Genomic DNA, 20,303 nt, shown 5'->3' on the forward strand with positions numbered 1-20,303 from the left:
TAAGAGACCAATTTAATACTTATAGTATATATATTAACCAAATGGAGCCTACCTAATGATGGTGTTGTGTCCATAATAAATATCCATGGATTACCTCCTTTCACCATTTTCTGCCTAACATAGAGATATTCCTTGCTAATTAAACTTGTTGACCAATGTCTACATTATTTGCTGGTCATATTGGCCTAAAAATTTATATAGTTATGCATCATCCTCTATACCAAGCTTTTAATTCTTATGTATTGATCATCACTAATATTATTTAAGTTTTTAAATATTTAACTAGTTAGTAATTTTCAGAAAACAGTAAAGAAAAAAACCGGCAATATTGGAATATAATTTTATTGTCATATTTTCTGCTAAAATCATGTTTAGAATCTGACATGTTTTCTAACTTTACAGCAACTTAGCAATATATATATTTAAAAGAGAAAGGTGTAAGCATGGACATGAATGATTAAACTAACATGCCATATTTAAAAGAAACTTTTCCATTAATTTACCAGTTGCATAATTGGTTAGGCTTAGTGATCTATCTGGATTTATCATTACTTTTTGTCTAAGTAAGCAGCCAATAATAATGATGATATATAGGACCCTAATGACAAAGTCAAAACTTGAGTTAGCAAAGTAATTGGCCGTTTTTGTAAAGCGAAAAAAAAATAATAATATATGAATATGCTTAAAAACACCATACAACTATATAATAAAATTCCATTTGTCTTTCACTTGTCTATTTATTATTCTTTTAGCTGTTAAGGTTAATTGTCAACGTTTACCATTAAAGTCTGCCAAATATGAGCATTTATAATGAAAGTGATTATTTATATAAATATATCTTTATAATAATAATAATTTATTAGATAATTTGATATCTTTTATTAAATTAATTAATATCATATGTATTAATATCTTAATTATTTTTCTCATGAAATTATTAATAACTATTATTAATAAATTTAAGGATTATGTTATGTATATACTATAATTCGCCACTAAAATCAGTTACTAGTATAAAATATATGTTAAAATATAAATACAGATTAAAAATAAATTAAACTATATACGTATTTATATACAAATATATTAGTGGCTGATTTTAATAACTAATTTTAATGTACGAATAACATTTTTATAAATTTAAATTATGTAAAACTTGAATTTGCCAAATTTGTTTTTCTATCTATCCTTTCTTAATCTCTTTATATTTCATGTTTTGTGATGATAATCTCTTTATATTTTAAAGAAAAGGGGTAAAATATGGGTTAATAGTTACTCCACTGTTAACCTATATTTATTCTTTAGTTACTCCACTCACAATTATCGTCAACGATTGATAATGTAAAATGTTAACTGATAGCATACATGACACATAACATGTTCAATTAGACATTAACTAAATATATTTACGGAAATTATCAATTTAGTCACTGTGTCATATTAGGAATAGGATTTTTGTAATTGAGTAAAATGACTAAATTAATAAATTTTCATAAAATATTTGGTTAATATCCAATTAGACATATTAGGTATTATATATGTTATCAATTAACGTTTTACAACATCAATCTTTAAAAAAAATTGTTAATGGAGTGATTAGAGGACAAATATAATTAATTCACAATCTTTAAATGACAAATTTGATTGAAAAATATTTAAAAAATAAATTTAAAAAAATCTTATATTTTAAAACTAATTTCAACTCCATAAAATATTCTACCCTAATAACTATATCCCAATGTTGGCAATTGCAAAAATACAATACGAATTTATTTATTAGGGTAAAACCCACATACCACAAGTCCACAATGCAAAAAATGGTGCAATACAAGTACTTAGGCCTCTTCAAGTCCGTACAGAAACAGTATCCTAAATGGGTAGGAGAATCTCTGTACACAATCCAATAGCAATGGTCAACAAAATTAAAAAAAAAAAAAAAAGAAAGTTAAGTGTAAAGAATACCATTATGGAAACTGAGATGTAATCAAAATCTAAAGTGATGAAACAGAACCATAGAGTGACCTAATCTTAAAAATTGTTGACATCAAAACCATGTTGTTGTGAGGTGTTGTGTGTTAAGGTTAAACAAAGAGGGATAGGTGTGAGATTTGGTGAAGTAGAAGGGGACAGAATAGACATCCGCCCGGAAATACAGGGCTGCCGTACAGTCTTAAATTACCCTTTTTATTTTATTTATCTATATTCAGTTTCTTTTATTTTATTTTATTATTTATTTATTTATTATTGGTCTTTATAGCCATCAAAACATTGTGAGGCACTACTACTACTACTACTACAGTCTCTGCTGTGTTGTGTTCTTTCTTTTCTCTCTCTACTTTCTCTGCCACACATCACACCCAACAGTCTCAGCATTGCAGCAACTGCAGCACTGCTCCTGCTTCAGCCTGCAGCCAAGCAAAAAAGCCCCTCCAATAAATTATTAAAAAAAGATTATTTTTTTATAATAAAAAATAGTTAAATAGATGAGAGAGAGAGAGAGAGAGAGAGAGAGAGAGAGAGAGAGAGAGAGAGAGAGAGGGATAAAAAACCCATTTTTATATTGCTCCAACTTAAATCCCAATGAAAGCTTGATTTGATGCTACCCCAAAAAAACCCAATCACTCATTCATTCGCATCGCTCCACTCTTGTTCACTCCTCCAGCCAAAACCAACAATAAAGTAAAAGAAAAGAACCCCCCCAAAAAAAGAAACAAAGGGGGGAAAATAATATTAGCAGAGAGAGTGTGATAGCTCAGTGTGTGTGTGAGAGAGAGAGAAAGAAGACACAGAAAGAGGGTCTCTTTCTTTTTGGGAGTATTGGGGTCAGCCTCTTTTAGCAATGCCAAAGTTGCTCTTAACAACAGAACCCTTCACGCTCTCTGAAAAATGCAGACATGAAAAAACCACTCCTTCAAATCTCGAACTTTTATTTTTGTATATTGGATTATGAGTGGTGAAGTCTTTAAAAGTGATCTAAATTAGGTGTTAAACGTTATTGTGGGTGTTTACAAAACGTCAGTGACGTTTTCACTTTATATAATTAAAATAATATTTTTTTTACAAAACGTCAATGACGTTTTCTCATTTTATAATTAAAAAATATTTTTTTACAAAACGTTGGTGACGTTTTGTTTTTTTATATTTAAAAAAATATTTGTTTTACAAAATGTTAGTGACGTTTTGTACTACCATCATAGCATTGTAAAATACCAAAATGAACAAATATTGTCGTATTTCACATTAAAATTATCCATATCTAAAAATTTTAGCCTCATCCGCTTCCACGGGCTCTGCTTCATCACCTTCTCACTCTGGTATAAGCACTTCAGCTTCAGCTTTGGCTCCACCTTCTTCTTCTTCTGTGTGCTTGGAGCTATGGCACGCTTGTGCTGGCCCTATGATCTCTCTCCCAAAGAAAGGAAGCGTGGTTGTGTACTTACCACAAGGCCACTTTGAACAGGCTCAGGATTTTCCCGTCACTGCCTATAACATCCCACCTCATGTCTGCTGTCGTGTTCTTGATGTCAAGCTCCATGTAAAGTCTCTCTCATTCTCAAATTTGACAGCTTTTTCTTCTGGGAATGTTTTCTTTGTTTATGTTTGCTGAGCAAATTTTGTTGGGTAAAATGATTTACTTGCCAAGTTTTAGCAATTTGTGACTGACCTGTGTTTTGTATATTATTATTACTGCAATGTGATTTTGATAGGTCAAGGAAAAATATCCTTTGCCCCTTTGTGCTGGTGTAAAGGTGGCTATAGTTTGGCTTGTGTTGAAAATTTCATGAAATGTTTGTTCTTTTTCTGAGCAGGCAGAGGAAGGCAGTGATGAAGTCTATTGCCAGGTCTTGTTGGTTCCTGAAAGTGAGGTGAGGTTTATACACGACTATGAGTTCTGAATTATGAATTTAGGATATTTATGATCTTAATTTGTTTTAGTTTAGATTTGAAGAAGACATTGAGAAACATACTTCAAATTCTCTCAACATTTTAGTACTACTTAGTGCCTAGACCTTAGGGGTCAATTAAAAGTAAGATTGACTAAGCTTTGCTTAATTTAGCTTTGTGTCATGTTTCTGGGAACCAAATAACACAAAAAGTACACAACGGTACCTGTGTATTTGTCTATGTTACCTAGCTCTTCAACTTTACTTTCTAACTGGTAAAAGAGAAGTACAAAGTTTCTTGTTAGAAGAGTGAAAGGGAAAGGAAAGATATGTGTTTACTATTAAATGAAGCGCCTCTATTAGTTGATTTCTTTTATTCAAAAAACAAAAAAAAGATGCTTGAACTTGGTTACTATAATTGTAGCAAGTGGAGAAAAACTTGCGGCATGGGGTAGTTGATGCTGATGGTGAAGAAGATGATACTGAAGCTGTGGTGAAGTCAACAACACCCCATATGTTTTGCAAGACTCTTACTGCTTCTGACACTAGCACTCATGGTGGATTTTCTGTGCCTCGTCGAGCAGCTGAAGATTGCTTTCCTCCTCTGGTAAATTATGAACTATGAGGCACTCCTTTCTCCTTGTCAAAGAGGATTGTTCAAATAATTTATCCTACTTTTATATGCTGCAGTCAAGTCTGATCCTCTAAATGTTCTGTTGATGTGGTGAAGTTAGCAGATCTAAGACTTTTGTTCTTTCATTATCTTTATAACAATTTGAAATTATGTTTTATTGCTCACTTTAGGATTACAGTCAACAGAGGCCTTCACAAGAGCTTGTGGCGAAGGATTTGCATGGCCTTGAATGGAGGTTTAGACATATATACAGAGGTATCTCATTCATTACCATTCTTATGTGTCTGCATGCGCGGAGTAATCATTTCTTGTCTTTTTATGAGCAGGGCAGCCACGGAGACATTTGCTCACAACTGGATGGAGTGCATTTGTGAACAAGAAGAAGCTTGTGTCTGGAGATGCTGTGTTATTCCTTAGGGGTGACGATGGAGAATTAAGACTAGGGATTCGTAGGGCTGCTCAGTTGAAGAATGGTGGTATCTTTGCCACTCCTTCTATTCAGCAACTGAATCCTGGCTCAGTCATGAATATTATTAATGCTTTGTCTTCGAGAAGTGCCTTTAGTGTTTGCTATAATCCAAGGTGTTTATCTTCTTCACCAGATATTGACATTTTGTTCATCCCTTATGTCAAATACAGTCATTACTTATCAATTAGATTTTTCAACATAGCTGCTATTGTTTATTGGCAAACTTAATTATGTTTTTTTATGTTCATGTGTATATAGAGTCAACTGTGGACAACACTGTTATATTGTTATGAACTTCACAACTAAAAACTCTTTAAAACAATTGGTGGCAACAAGTGCATAGAGCCTTGCTGAACTTATGCTTTGGTCTCATCTCTCTTCCCATCTAATGCATTGATCCCTTGCAGGGTGAGCTCCTCGGAATTCATCATACCGCCCCACAAATTTTTAAAGAGCCTTGATTTTTGTTATTCAGTTGGAATGAGGTTCCAGATGCGCTTCGAAACTGAAGATGCTGCAGAGCGCAGGTTTGTCAGTCACTCAGTTGTCTTGTTTAAACCTGCTCTATATAATCAACCTATCACCAAATGATATCACTCAAACTTCTCTTGAGCAGATTCACTGGATTAATTGCTGGCATTGGTGATGCGGATCCAGTTAGATGGCCAGGTTCAAAATGGAGATGCCTTCTGGTATGTTGCCGTGATAATTCTACAATCAAATATGGTTATTGTTTTTTAGCATGAGCATGTGGCTGTGTTTTCATATTGCAAGGCTTGATAATTTTATGCTGATGAGTAAGACCTCAAAAATAAAATTGATTTACTTCCTCTGAAGAATCTAATGACTCCTGTATATTTGGCCCTAAGCATGCAAATTAAATGTTGCATGTCTTAACATGGATACCAGGTTATAGGAAAATCTGTATCCTAGAACTAAAGCCAACCTTAATGTATACTAATGCTAACAATGTGCCTCCAATAATGCTTTTGAAATGCTAGGTACCTAAACCATAAGCCATGGCAGTCCAAGGTAGAAAACATAAAATTCAGCTATCATTTTAATTTCAAAATCCACAATGATGATGACAGCCTAATCTGTTGGCTTCACATGAGAGAAATAAAACCAATAACAGTAGAGTAGTCTACTTATTGCTAGTGACATCTTTATTACTCGTTGTTGGTTATCATCCATCTGATTAGACTGTTTGCATGTTTAATTAGGAAATTTCAGCTGGAGTACCTATATAAATATAAATTTGTTTGCTTTGTTATCACATTGACATCAAAATAGATTCCTTGTTTTCTATTTGTAGTTATTAGTCAGGTCTATGTTGTGGTCATTACTTTTTTTTTTTTTTAATATCAAAATAGAAGGTAACAAGAAGTTCTTATCCTACAGGTAAGGTGGGATGATGTTGAAGCAGGTAGGCATAACAGGGTTTCCCCATGGGAGATTGAGCCATCTGGGCCTGCTCCTACTTCCAATAACTTGATGGCAGCCGGTTTGAAGAGGAGCCGAATTGGATCTTCAGGGAAACTAGAATTTCCACTTCCCAGTAAGTTTACATTTTCCTTTTGTTTATTTGAGCAGTTTTACATCATGCATCAACATTGATAAGATGTTGACTTATTGCTCATTACAGATGGGATTGGAACATCAGACTTTGGGGAATCATTGAGGTTCCGGAAGGTCTTGCAAGGTCAAGAAATTTTGGGTGTTAATACCCCTTATGATGGTATTAATTCTCAGAGTCCAAGGTTATCCGAGTTAGGGAGGTGTTATCCTGGTTCTATTGGTTCTGGGACATCGGTTGTAGGAAGTAATATCAGAATCCCTCAAGCCGGCTCTGATTTTTCCTACAACAATGGCACAGGCTTTGGGGAATCATTCCGGTTCCAAAAGGTCTTGCAAGGTCAAGAAATATTTCCAAGCCAACCATATGGAAGGGCCTTGTCTTTTGATGAGGCTCGCACAAATGGTCGCTTTGGACTTTTTGATGGTTATCATCTGGTTAGCCCCAGAAATGGATGGTCAACCCAGGTGCATGACAATCCATCACATCTGCATGCATCTGTAGCATCAATGCAAGTGTCGTCTCCTTCATCTGTGTTAATGTTCCAGCAAGTGGTTAATCCTCTTTCAAACTCTGATTATGATAAAAAGAGTAACCAGGAGATAGAGGGTACAGTCCATTACCGGCGTCCCTATGCAACTGAAGTGAAAGGTGGAACATTTGCATCGTTCCCAACTGATGAGCCTATTTTCTCTGGAAGAGCTAAGGAAGATATGAACTCCCTTGGCATGTTTAACTTCCATAATCAGTTGGGCACTTCAAAGTCTGTTGAATCAGCATTGACAATGAGAGAAAGTCAAGAGTTGGCATCTTCGTGTAAAAGTAGCTGCAGACTCTTCGGATTCTCTTTAACCGAGGACCCTCACATTGCAAACAAGGAGGCTGACCGACCTTTGATCACTCGGCAATTGAGTTCAGTCCCTACATTTACTCAACACGCCGAAGATAGTTTTCCTCCCGGCCATTCTCTCAGGACTAAAGCTGTTGAGAGTAACTTCACCAAAGTAAGTGATTTTCATTTAGTCATTATTGGCATATATAGTGTGTAGTTATGATCTCCTTGAATCACTGATCTTAGATATTTGTTCATATTCTTTGTAGGGTGTGTTGCAGTGTTGAGCTGAGAATCCTGATGTGTACTAGAAAGTAGTATTATGACACTGACTTCAGGTAGCTGAAGAAAGTGTCTAGTTCCAGTTGTTTGGTGATTTGTTATGATAACTCTGGATTTGTTTGAAGGAAAACTTTGGATGATTTGTTCTTAAATTGGCTTATGACCAATTAACTGCTTCTGTAACAAATCTTTTTATGCATGCTCACTGACATATTGGAGATGCAACTATGTAAGACACTTTTATGGCAAACCTTATGCATTTTTATTCATGTTCTTAACAAAATAAACTAGATATTTTGGTATAATAGCTCTAGTTGCTAGGCTGAGTATCCTATAAACTAGACTTAAAGATTATATAGTTGCAATAATGGAATCAGTCTTGCTGAATGTGACATCTTAACGGTCATGTTCATGGAATGAAATAATATCTAAGTTGCAATACAATAATTATATTGAAATCATTTAATATTTGAAAGTGACTGTGGCAACTCAATGACATGTTACATTACAGGGCCCAAGCATCACACTTTATGAGCAATGTAAAGCCTTCATCACATTAAACTTCCTAGGGTAATATACAAGCACCAAAGTGGTTGGTAATTTAATGTTCTTAAATGAATGAGGTTTAGGCTATTCTCACTTTGCAACTTGAGGCTAGGTTTATGGATTTTTATTTTATAAAAGGAGTGAGTTTTCATCACAAAGTTTACAAAAGTCAAACAAGCATTAAATTTTGATCTCTTGGCAATTGTTAAGTACAAAGTTGAAATTTCACTTTCCTGACAAGCTACTTTGTCTGGCTACACATGATCTAATGCATTTTGGGACCCATCAATGTGTCATGTCGGGACCAATGACTAAAATACTAAGGAAGTTAATGCTAACCTTTGAAAAATTGTAATAAAAATTTGAAGTAAACTTTTGAGGAATGCAGGGACCTATGTTGATCTAATACAGAATTGAAAATAATCTGGTCAAGGTTAGCTTGATCTTAACCTATGTTGATGGTGTTTTGTGGATTCTTGGTCTAAAATGTTATATATATCATATATGTTGCATTTTTGAAGTTGTTATTACTAGCAATAGTAGTAGGTGCACAAATTATTGTTTTAACAAAATTAACAATCAAATACTTCAAAAATATCTAAAAATTAAAAGTGATGTGTATAACATTCTTTTTAATTCTAAGAAAATATGGTTGGATTACCATAATATGATAAGAGGAATGTTGTGAGTCCCAAATCCCAATAGCTATCATAATTTGGTTGCCTGGTTGGTATTGTTTCAGTTTTTACTTTAATGAGTTAGCCCAAAAGAAAAAGGCTCGTTCTTTAATGGATCAGTGAAGGGCCCAAACATTGGACCCGCTTGAAAAACTGGATAAAAGACTAGAAGTTAATTTCCAGCCCAAAAAAATTAAAACACTAGATATTAGTTTATCATATATCATCATTATTTACTTTGGATCAAAGTTTAACTGAAAAAAATCATTATTTACTAACATAAAAAATATATCACTATTTAATTTTTGGTTATGGTAAAAGAAAATGAAAAAGTATAGTTGATTTTGTAGTTTTACATTATATAAATATATACATCGATATCTAAAAATGATGTGGCTTGACGGATGGAATATTCGATAAAATGCTAATTTAAATAAGTTATATTACATATTAGATAGGATTATAAGACAATGAATAAAACAACAATTGCCAATGAGTTATAGCTCAAATGACATAGTCTCTCCATACTCAATTAAAAGGTTGCAGGTTCGAGTCTCTTATCTTTGATAAAAAATAAATAAATAAAATAAAACAGCAGTTTTTAATAAAAAAGAGTTTTCACAATTATAAAATCTGATAGCTGCACCATTTTTAAAATATATTTTATTAAAGGTTAGTGAGTGGAGAAGTTTAAATTTTCCATATTTAAAGTAGTTATCGTTCTCGGTGCTGTCAAATCTCAATGCAGAAATGCTGAAAAATGAAAGTTGCAAGTGTTGAAATGTATGTTAGAAAATAAAGGAAATTAGGCGTAAAAAATCTTTTGCTACAGTGACGAGATTTCATAAACGAAAATCACACTTTATATATATGGATATGCTTAAAAAGTTGCGTTCTTGTGTATTATTTTAGACAACTATAATAGATATTCACCAAAATCAATTACCACATTTTTAATATAAAATATATATTAAAATATAAAATATATAAAAACAATTAAATTATATATTTATTTATATAAAATTATATCATAATTAATTCAATGATTAATTTTTTATGTGTATATAATATTTTTGTATTTTGCACTTCCGCTGGCACTCATTTTTCACATGGACTTTGGTAAGTCGTTTACTTAACTATATTCATTGAATCATGACAATTAAAAGTATATATACTTAGATAGGATTATAGGACTAAAACAAAAGGAAAAGAAAATTGTAGAAAATTATGAATCAAATGAGAATGGAATATAGCATCTCAGCCCGAGAACCATTGTTACATATCTCACGTACGAAATTTGAAGGCACATATACATCCACCACTATTGTATTTATAAAATATAAACTTCTTTATTCTAATTCAGCATTCACCATTCAACATCGATATATTTATTTAAGGAATCACAAATATTTACACATCATCTAGAATTGTAACGTGTATATATATCGATCGAAAAAGGTGTCCCACAACTTGTATTTTATATTACATGTTCCATTTAATTTAGGGATGACAATGGAGCAAGACAGGCGTAGAAAATATTTTTTTATTTTTTATCTTTGTCTTTAGATTTATTTTGTGTCTCTATTTTTATTTTTTGCTGTGAAGAATTATTGCTTTCTATTTTTATTCTCCATAAGATCCTATTCTCGGTAGGAATTTCATTTTTTATCTCTCCAGTAATTCTGATTAATCACTAATTTCTATAAGAATAGAACTGCAAGTATCCATTTCATACAAAAATAGCAAGATTTTATGTAAAAAGTCTAAATGATAGGACCGTGACTTCTTTCGAAATAACGCAGTGGGAAAATGCCACAGCGAATCAAAACACAGAACAGTAGATGAGGTGGGAGATGCAACAACGAAGAAGAGAAAGAACGATATTAAGATAACTGTCTAGACTAAATAAACTAAAATTTTAAATTACACAAATACAATATTTGACATTTTGTTACAATGAAGTCTTGATCCAATTTTATGTAAACTGTGATTAGTTGTAGAATTTTAGGATTTTACATAATCTACCTTAGATTTTTTTTTGGTTTCCCACGGTATTCCCCAACCCGACAGGTCAAGGACTAATCCATCGCGGTACTGAGCTCCATTTAAGGGTTTGCCGCTGGCCAATGGGTTGCTGCATGTACAAAGCGGGATTCATAATCTACCTTAGATAATCACTGTTTATATGCACCATCATGTAAAACATAAACTGCTACAATTTATATCGGGTTATGAAGAGAGAATAACCAAGCGTAAACTGCTGCAGTGGCAACTGTTTTTGAGGAAGAAAAATAAACCCATAAACCGCGATAGTGGTAGTTTATTTCTCTAAACTTAATCCCCTCTGAGTTTTGGCGGTTTATGAACATTAATTGTTCTGTAAATACTGATCGAAGATTATTGTGATATAGAATAAATAAATACAACATCAAATAGTTTCTTAACTCTGGTGCACTACACAAGAAAGATTAGGTAGAGCAAAAGACAAGGTACAAAGTTTACAAACAAAGAGCTTTTGAGTATTTTTCTCTGTTCATCAAATAGTTTTATAGATGTTCAAATCAGTGTATTACAAAAACCTGGGATGTATAGAATCAAGTGGGTGGAGAAATTATTTTACAGGATTTTCATTGCCATCGTATCAAGCGGTGTGAAGTACGACATGTTTGTCCTAGGGTCCGATGAAGATCTGCAAGTACATTTTCATTGTGAGAGAAGTTTTTTCGAGGTGAGAACCCATAAGTTATTTGCAAAGTTGGAGGATGTTATTGCCAATTCAGTGGGATTAACTTTGAATCCTCAATTGATTGGCTTAGGGGGAGCTTCTAGTTCAATGCCTATGGTTGCACCAGCTGTAGCATTGGTTGCATCCCCATGTTTTGTGGTTGCTTTAAACCATGTGATTGTGTTTATTAGGATGCATGTGTTAACGGAGATGATCATTCCTTCAGCGAACTAGCAGTTGCGATGATTGGTAGTTCTCACACGATTGCTATTGGTGAAAAGGACGGAGAACCAGATTGGGTTGAAAATGCATTGTGAGATAATTATTCAGAGGAGGAATTAGTTGAGATAGTTGGAGACAATGATAAGGATCGAAGGAGCTATTCATGTACACAACATGTCCATCAAATTCTGGCACACAGCAATACCAGCCACACTTTTTCGCCCTAAACTTAGATGGATGTTGCAATAATTAGACTTTGAGTCTGTTTTTTGTGGCCAGAAATTGCACGATGCAAACGCTCCAATAGAATTTTTGATTGGGCAGTCATTCTAGAATAAAGTGAAAGTTATACTTAATGTCAAGCATTATTGCATCCGTTTTAGAGTAGAGTACATAGTGTTGGAGTCAGACCATCTTAAGTATTATGGAAAGTACTAGGAATTTGGTAGAGGCTGCAATTAGTTGATACAGATCTCACTTTGGCAGAGAAAGAGTACATGAGAGGTTAGGAGGTATAATAGATATCAAGCGATTACATGCAGTTTGATTATCACATGAGATGTACTTTCCTCTTTTTGTTAGTTAGGGCGAATGATGCGGTACAATAAAGGTCTTGCAGCAAGCAACAGAAGCAAGTTATGGTTTCAGTCTTTCAGACTTAGTTACAGAAAGATTTGGCTCACGAAGTAAAAGGCAATAGCGCAGATCTTTGGAGATTGGAAGGAGTCTTATGGCGAGTTGGTGCGACGGATTCTCGGTGTGCAGTCTACCATGGCTAGAAGCATTGCAGTCTTATCATGCTATCTCCGAATGACATATGAAAAATGTGCGTCCTAAGACGCCATCTCTCAATAACTTTGTTAGGTGGTACAACCTGGCACTCTCCAAGTAGGGGATAACTCGATCGTGAAGAGACATGTTCTGTTACCTCCCAACATTGTATATATATTTAGTCGGCTGGATCACAAAGTAACAAGTTGACCCTAACTATAATGTCATATACTCATCATTAAAAGTTTTAAAATAATATATTATCTAATACAACATCAATAACCTGCACATACTACTTAACAAAATCACTAATAATAGCCAACAAAACTAGTATATCTAACAAAATATCATGAACTTTATTATTATTACTACAAATCTACTTTTAATAAATAAAGTTACTTTTTTTAATCAAACAAAAAAAAAAAAGTATGCACTAACCTCTTGATTGATAAACCCAACAATGTGGGTAACACCGTTAAGTCGGTATAGACGATCTTCTTCCTTTATCATGGCCCCATCTTTGCATGATTCTCGTAATTCTCTCTAAAAAACTCTTCAAGATTTTTTTATTGAAAATTCTATGTACATAAATCGCGGTGACTTATAGTGGTTAATGGGTCATGGTTCTTACCTCAGAAACCGCAACAACCTATGGAATTTTATAGTCAATTTTTGTCTTTCATAAACCGCTGCTACTGGTAGCAGTTTGTGCTTTAAAACCATAATAACATAAACCGCTACGACCTATCGTGGTTTATGTTAAAATAGATAAAAACACTACGTTTGCGTTTGTTTTTTGGGACTAAGATTAACACTGGGAAATTGGGATTGAGTATTTTGTTTGGTGATTAGAGATTGAAACTAAAATTTCAGAGACACAAAATTTCAGTTCTTTCAATACCTTTAAAAAGTGGGGATACGTGGGACTGAAATTTTTGGAGACGAAAACTAAAATTTTTATAGCATTTCTTTTTAGTAATACTCTCATTTAACTTTTTGAATTCTAAATTTATTTGTCAATCTTCATATTTATCTTAAACATATTGAAGCATAACTTAATTCAGCACATTTTATACCAAAACTTAATTCAATTTCTGTCTCTCAATTTTTGTCTTTCAGTCTCAATCTCCTTTTTAAACATCCTATAAATCAATGCAATTTATATAAATATCAAAGAGAACTAGAATATAACAAAATCTCAAATATTGTATTTGTATAATTTTGAGTCCTATTTTATTTATGAGAAAAGGACAAATAAGTGCTTGATCTTTTGATCTATGGACATTTAAGTTTTCGAGAATTTGAAAATACATTTAAATCTTTGATTTTTTTAAAATTTGAACATATCGATCCCTCATGTTCACTTGGGTCTGTCAAATTCAATGAAAAATCAAATGTAACATTCGTTGTACTAACATAGTTAATACAGATGCACACGTAAGAGAATTTTTAAAATGAGATAAATTAAACCCAAAGATTAATCTATCCAAATTTTAAATAAATTATAAATTTAAATATATTTTTAAATTCTCAAATCAAAAGATCAGGAATCGATTTGCCGTTTTTTCTTTATTTAATCACATCATTTACTACCCTCCATATTCTGATATATAATTATGGAAAGAAAAACTTGTAAGGCAAAGGATTATTGTTGATAATTAACATCATTGATTCTAGGGTGAGGTGTTATCAACCAGGATATAGTAAAATATATCCGGAGGCTTTCGTCACTGGGTACGTCATTAACCTTCAATTAAATGACGTATGTAAAATGTGGAAGGTAATGTATGTGTGTTCTATTCATTGGTTCATATTGTACTGATTATATCAACTATCCAAAACATTGTGAAAAAGTCAAAATTTGTGAACAAAGAAGAATTAGAATGATTTGTAATTTTGTATAGTTATTTAATATATAGAAAATGATGTTTGTGTTATTTTTGTTTATTTTTTATATTATAAAAATGAAAAACATATAAAAAAAAATATAGATAAAAATAATAAAAAAATATAGATAAAATAAATAAATAAATAAATTTATAACGAAAAAAATTATTATTTTTTCACCATAGTGTGCACCAAAAATAATATACATAACATCCTAATAAAGCCAAAATAGTTAGAACAGCTAGGGTGAGTAAATGATTTTATATTAGTGTCACATGGGGCATAATGGCATATATGTCCAGGTGATGAGTAGTGAGTGATGAAAGGAAGTGATGACAAAATGAGAAGCGACGACTTTTCTTCTATTTGTTTGCACTCTTTTTCTTCCTGCCGAATAGTTAGAATAAAAAAAGATAATGATTGCCTAATAACAATAATTTTAATAGAATAGTTATTCTTAGCAATGCAATAATAAGCAAGGACTTATCAACTATATTATCGCAATAGTAGGGCTATTGATCCACTACGTTTACGATGAAAGCGAAGGCGTATTCTGTAGTCAAAAGGTTTTTCTTGGTGACAAGTTAATTAAAATTATACTATTTAATTATTTACTATCGCTATATTAACAAAAATAGTTAATATAATTAAGATGATTATATGAAAGATTTTATAACTATCAGTATATTAATATTTACTTTTTTTTTTTGTATATGGGTTTAATTGTATAGTCTATCTTATCTTATAATAATGATCATAACAATAATGGTGGCCTAGCTAAACGGTCATGAACTCGTCGTTCAAAACTACAAGACAATAAGAATGATTTTGCAATAGTGAAATAGAAAAGAAAAGGAATACATGTTAGGTGCAAGAATACCTCTCGAATGAAACAGTCACATTAAGAAATCAAATGAGAACCCGTGAGTTGCGTTGTTCTGGAAGTGTTTGAGCAAGTCGCAAGTAGAAAAATGAAGTTATTAACAGTACAGGTCGTGAAACATGCATTTTAAAATTGGGAGCGACTTAAATAAAGATGTCAAAAATATCTTTTTTTAAAAGATGCTTTTTAAAAATTAAAATTTAACATATATAATCAATTAAATTATATTATTTTTATTAAAATTATATTGGACAAATCAGTTTAGCAAAAAAATTAATAAATTAAATTTTAAATCAGTATAAATTAATATTTTTTATAAAAATTACTACAATATCCCTGTTATAAAACACAACTAAAATATCTCTATTATATATATATATATATATATATATATATATATATATATATATATATATATATATATATATATTGAAAACTTTAAATCTAATCCTATAACGATAGAAAAAAAAAGGGCTAGAATTTAGAATTATCAAAATTAATATATATTGTAAAAGTACTTTAGTCATTTTATATAATAGGGGTATTATAGTCATTTTTTATAAAAAATAATATTAATTTAGACAAATTCAAAATTTAATTCACTATTTTTCGGTCAAATTAATTTGTTTGACCTAATTTTAACAGAAATAACATAATTTAAGTGATTATATATATTAAATTTTAATTATTAAAAAATATCTTTAAAAAAAAAAACTTTTTCTACGTCTCTATAAAAGTATCCCCTTCAAAATTAGTTACTTCTTAATTAATTTAGCCTACTATTTTATTAGATTTGACTAGCTTCGTGTTTACCTTACCTTTTCCATTGCACTAAGGGTTGAATTGAATCTACCTTATATCTTTTTATGGATTGAAATGATATACCTACAACTAACCTGGTATTATTTACACACATTGTTTAAAAATCTAAGCAAACAATTTCAGTAAGAATTTTTTTCTTGGCTTATGGGTCTGGTGATGTGATTTATTTCATTTCATTTCCGCTATTACTAATATGACTCAACCACATATTCCCAACAGACAAAAGAAATTCAAATCATACAAAATAGTGGGGCATGGACAAGCACAAGTGATTAACATACTCATATAGTAGTAGTTATATGTGGAGGGGGACAAAAATTAGAGGAACATTGATGAACTTGATACGTCAGTCCAAAGGAGAATGACATGTGCCTTGGCCTGCTGGTTAGATTAGATTAACACGGTCCATAACGTGTTAATCAATTCATAGGTGCATAATAATAATGTAATGTAATCAATCTTATCTTCTTCACCCGTGTGACATCATTTCATTGTTTTTTTTTTTAATGATCATAATAAACAGACTCGATGAAAACGTGTAGTGGAACCGAAACGAACTACCCCCAGCTTCTAAAAACGACAGCTCCGTAACATGCATGAATGGACGGCCACGATGCTTCTTCTCATCACCACCACTAACACGTGGCAGTGGATATCAACGTCAGCTAAACGGTGTCGTTTGTTGCACCGTCCTCGGCATTATGTGGGACACGACATGACTTGACTTGTCACTACGCTGGCCGTGTGGCCATGTTAGACTTGCTCCCGCTATATGCATGATCATTGCTTTTATTATTTCCTTTTTTAATATTTAATTTTGACATTAATCATCAGTATTTATTTATTCTAATCACCGTCACTCTTTATAAAATTAAAGTATGTGCTCCAATAGAATTGGATTAAATATATACTATATAGCCAGCTCAACACATCCAATGCTATGAAGATTAGTAGATTACATTCATCTTAATTCTTATCCATTGTGTTTAGCTTCTAATAAAGACTTGTCATTTACGGTGTGAAGGAATAATTATATCCGAAATGCAATTCCCATGTTAGTTACACGTCAGCGATTGCAACTTCCTGGAATGTGTTGACCAGCTGGTGACGCAACATAACGTCACCCACAGTAGCTGTGACGCAATAGAGCGCGTAACCGCCGTTGACGTTAGAGTCGTCTCTTCTCTTTCCAGGCACGAAAACTGTCTTTATATTTCCACCTCTACCCTCCATTGCAACCCCCTTCTCCTTTGCTTCCTTCACGAACCTGGAACCTCCTTCTCTCTACGATGCACCAAGCAATCCCTTATAGAACCTGGATCCATGCGAACACACGTGACTCACGTGACCTTCCCCTCGCAGGAGGAGTGCGGGGGGCAGGTGTGGATTCTGCCAGCGTGGCAAAGTTAGTTTCGGAGAACGCAGTGATAGTGATTGGGAGACGTGGATGCTGCATGTGCCACGTCATCAAGAGGTTGTTACAAGGCCTTGGAGTCAACCCTCCAGTCTACGAGGTGGACGAGCACCACGAGGCCGCCGTCGCCGCACACCTGGGCGCTGCAACGGTGCAGTTCCCGGCGGTGTTCGTAGGAGGGAAGTTGTTTGGAGGGTTGGAAAGAGTGATGGCGACTCATATCTCAGGTGAATTGGTTCCAATCCTAAAGGACGCTGGCGCTTTGTGGCTTTGACTACCTAATTCCTCTTTCTTTTCCTATAATTACTACTACTTTTCTTCTTATCAAGAGAGGAATTAAGTTAATTGTACCAAAATTTTGTTAATTAGTTCTTCTCACTCTTATTATAATTACCTCTTTTCTTCAATCTCTTAAGTAGCTAGACAAGCAAGATAAGGGACTTTATATACATTATATAAGTTTCTTTTGACAACAAACTGGTTTAATTTTGGATTACACTCTTAATCCTTTTGTTTCGATCTTTGAATTTCACGTTAACCCAGGTAACAACTGAACGCATTAAGGCATTAATATAAGGATTGTCGTTGAATTTTTTGAATAATCCACATCATCGTCCTTTTCTGTCTACCTTATATACAAATCTGGATTGAGAATAGGTGAGTAAGTGAAGTGAGATAGAGTTTGAAAAGGAGTAGAATTGTTCTTGGGTTTTATTTTCTTCAATTTCCAATTTCCAAGTACTGATCGATCTAAATATGTTTTATGTGTTGATTAATTGTTAATATGTTATACATATAAATTCTAAGCCATTTGATACCACTTGCTTTGTGTTGAATGTACTACTTACAAGTGTTTCTTAGGCAAGAAAAATGAACTATTTTGTGTTATAATAAAACCAGAAAAAAGAATTGCCTTGTATTTTAAAACAAAATACTCCATTTTTAAAGACGAGTTTATCTTTGATACGAAGAATAATTTAGAAAACGATGCTCTAATTATACTTGGAAAACGTCTTCACTGTCAATATAATTAATGGATTGGTGAGTTTCACGTTAGGTTAGTGGTTAGAAAATAAAAAATAAAATAAAACATACATATACGTCAGAAAAGCAGACAAAGTCAAAATCTCGGCCTCTCACAATTGCTTAGAAATTGCAAGTGATATTCGTCTTACTTAACAGCTGTAGATAAAGATTTAGGGGGAAAAAGCTTCAAATAGTTGATTTCTTCTTCGTTTTCCCGTTTATCTACTTAGCAATGTTTGAGAATATTTTTTTTTTTTTTACTAAAAATAGAAAGACTTAAACTGTAATTTCTGAGATGAGTATGAAAAAATTATACCATTTAATCTATAATTTATCGACATGTTTGAGAATATTTTAATCAAGCAGGCATAGAACATAGAAACTAAATAAACTACAGAAATAATAGTATGAATTGATTTTAATAACATCACGTAAATATAAATAAGTATATTTTAAATAATTATTTACAAAAATAAATGTCATTGGACCATTACATAAAATATTTATATTATTAATACATTAAAATTAAACACTAATACAATTTGATTTCCATTTTTCGGTTAAGTAAAGAGGTGCATCTCCATCATATTTGGAAATAAGATAGATTAAGGGTCCGTTTGGAAACACCAAAAAGTTGCTTTTTTCAACTTTTGACTTATAGAAAGTTATATTAATGTGTTTGGTACAATTTTTTAAATAAATTTTTAACTTTTCAAAAAGTTATTTAAGAGTTTTTGAAAAAATTAAAAAATGTGACTTCTTCTATTTTCAAAAACTATTTTATCACTTTTATTTAATACACAACTTTAAAATAAGGACTTCTATAATAATTATTCAAACTCAAAATAACTTATTTAAAAGTTATTATTAATAAAAACCCTTATATTTTAAGCTCCTTTTTTCAAAAGAACTTATTTAAGAAGTTTAGGGGCCCTAAATTAACAAGGTAAAAGCTAAGAATAAGGAGGCTTCTAACTTCTAAACAACCCCAAATTCCGATAAGCCGATAATTAATCTGACCACTTAATCAAACAATGAATAATATTAGAAGGTTATTAGATTTTATTATTAATTAATTATTAATATTAAAAATATAAAATAAAATATATTATTAAATTACTAAATTAAAAATTTTGAATTGGTGACCAAGTAATAACATGATGATTTGGCATTTTTCATATATATAAAAGAGAAACCATTAAATTTGTATGCACTGTACCAAAACATGGCACGATACGCACATTGTACTGGTCCCCAGAATTAATTAGTTCGTTAGAAAGGATTTAATTAGGCTGAGCTTGGCGCTTTTGGGCCACGTGATGGAAATTAACCCTAGGATAGATAAACTAAGCCTAGAAAATATGAAATTGGATTTTTTAAATTTTAAATTTTTATTTTAAAAGATAAAGTAAAATTTTTTATTATTGAATATTTTTTTTATATTTTTTTTGTCCCATTTATGAAATAAATGATAATTGATCATACTTTACCTTCTAAAATAAAATTCAAAATTTAGAGAATCCAAATTAAAGAAATATTGGTTTTCAACTTTAAATTTTTCAGATTTTATTTTAAAGAGGATAAAATTAAATTTATTCTTATCATGTTTTTTTTTTTTTGGGGTCATTATACACTACTTACATATCCTCCACT

At 32.0% G+C, this 20,303-nt stretch overlaps 1 protein-coding gene and 1 long non-coding RNA gene across 2 annotated transcripts; one reads left to right on the forward strand and one right to left on the reverse strand.

Annotated features, from left to right (window-relative positions):
* Positions 1-1,748: 1,748 nt before the first annotated feature.
* On the reverse strand, positions 1,749-2,905 carry LOC140182513 (uncharacterized). Its single transcript, XR_011878242.1, has 2 exons — positions 2,550-2,905; positions 1,749-2,405 (listed from the first exon to the last, which is right to left on the reverse strand). It is a non-coding gene; the product is annotated as an uncharacterized lncRNA (long non-coding RNA).
* Positions 2,901-7,964, forward strand: LOC112783558 (auxin response factor 3). Its single transcript, XM_025826552.2, has 10 exons — positions 2,901-3,535; positions 3,810-3,866; positions 4,309-4,491; positions 4,689-4,773; positions 4,845-5,100; positions 5,395-5,514; positions 5,604-5,679; positions 6,389-6,545; positions 6,633-7,567; positions 7,665-7,964. Exons 1-10 carry the CDS (start codon positions 3,398-3,400, stop codon positions 7,680-7,682), a joined length of 2,025 nt encoding a protein of 674 aa, XP_025682337.1. The 5' UTR covers positions 2,901-3,397; the 3' UTR covers positions 7,683-7,964.
* The last annotated feature ends 12,339 nt before the right edge of the window (positions 7,965-20,303 follow it).

This window comes from Arachis hypogaea, chromosome 20 (assembly GCF_003086295.3).
Source record: "Arachis hypogaea cultivar Tifrunner chromosome 20, arahy.Tifrunner.gnm2.J5K5, whole genome shotgun sequence".
Taxonomy (NCBI): domain Eukaryota; kingdom Viridiplantae; phylum Streptophyta; class Magnoliopsida; order Fabales; family Fabaceae; genus Arachis; species Arachis hypogaea.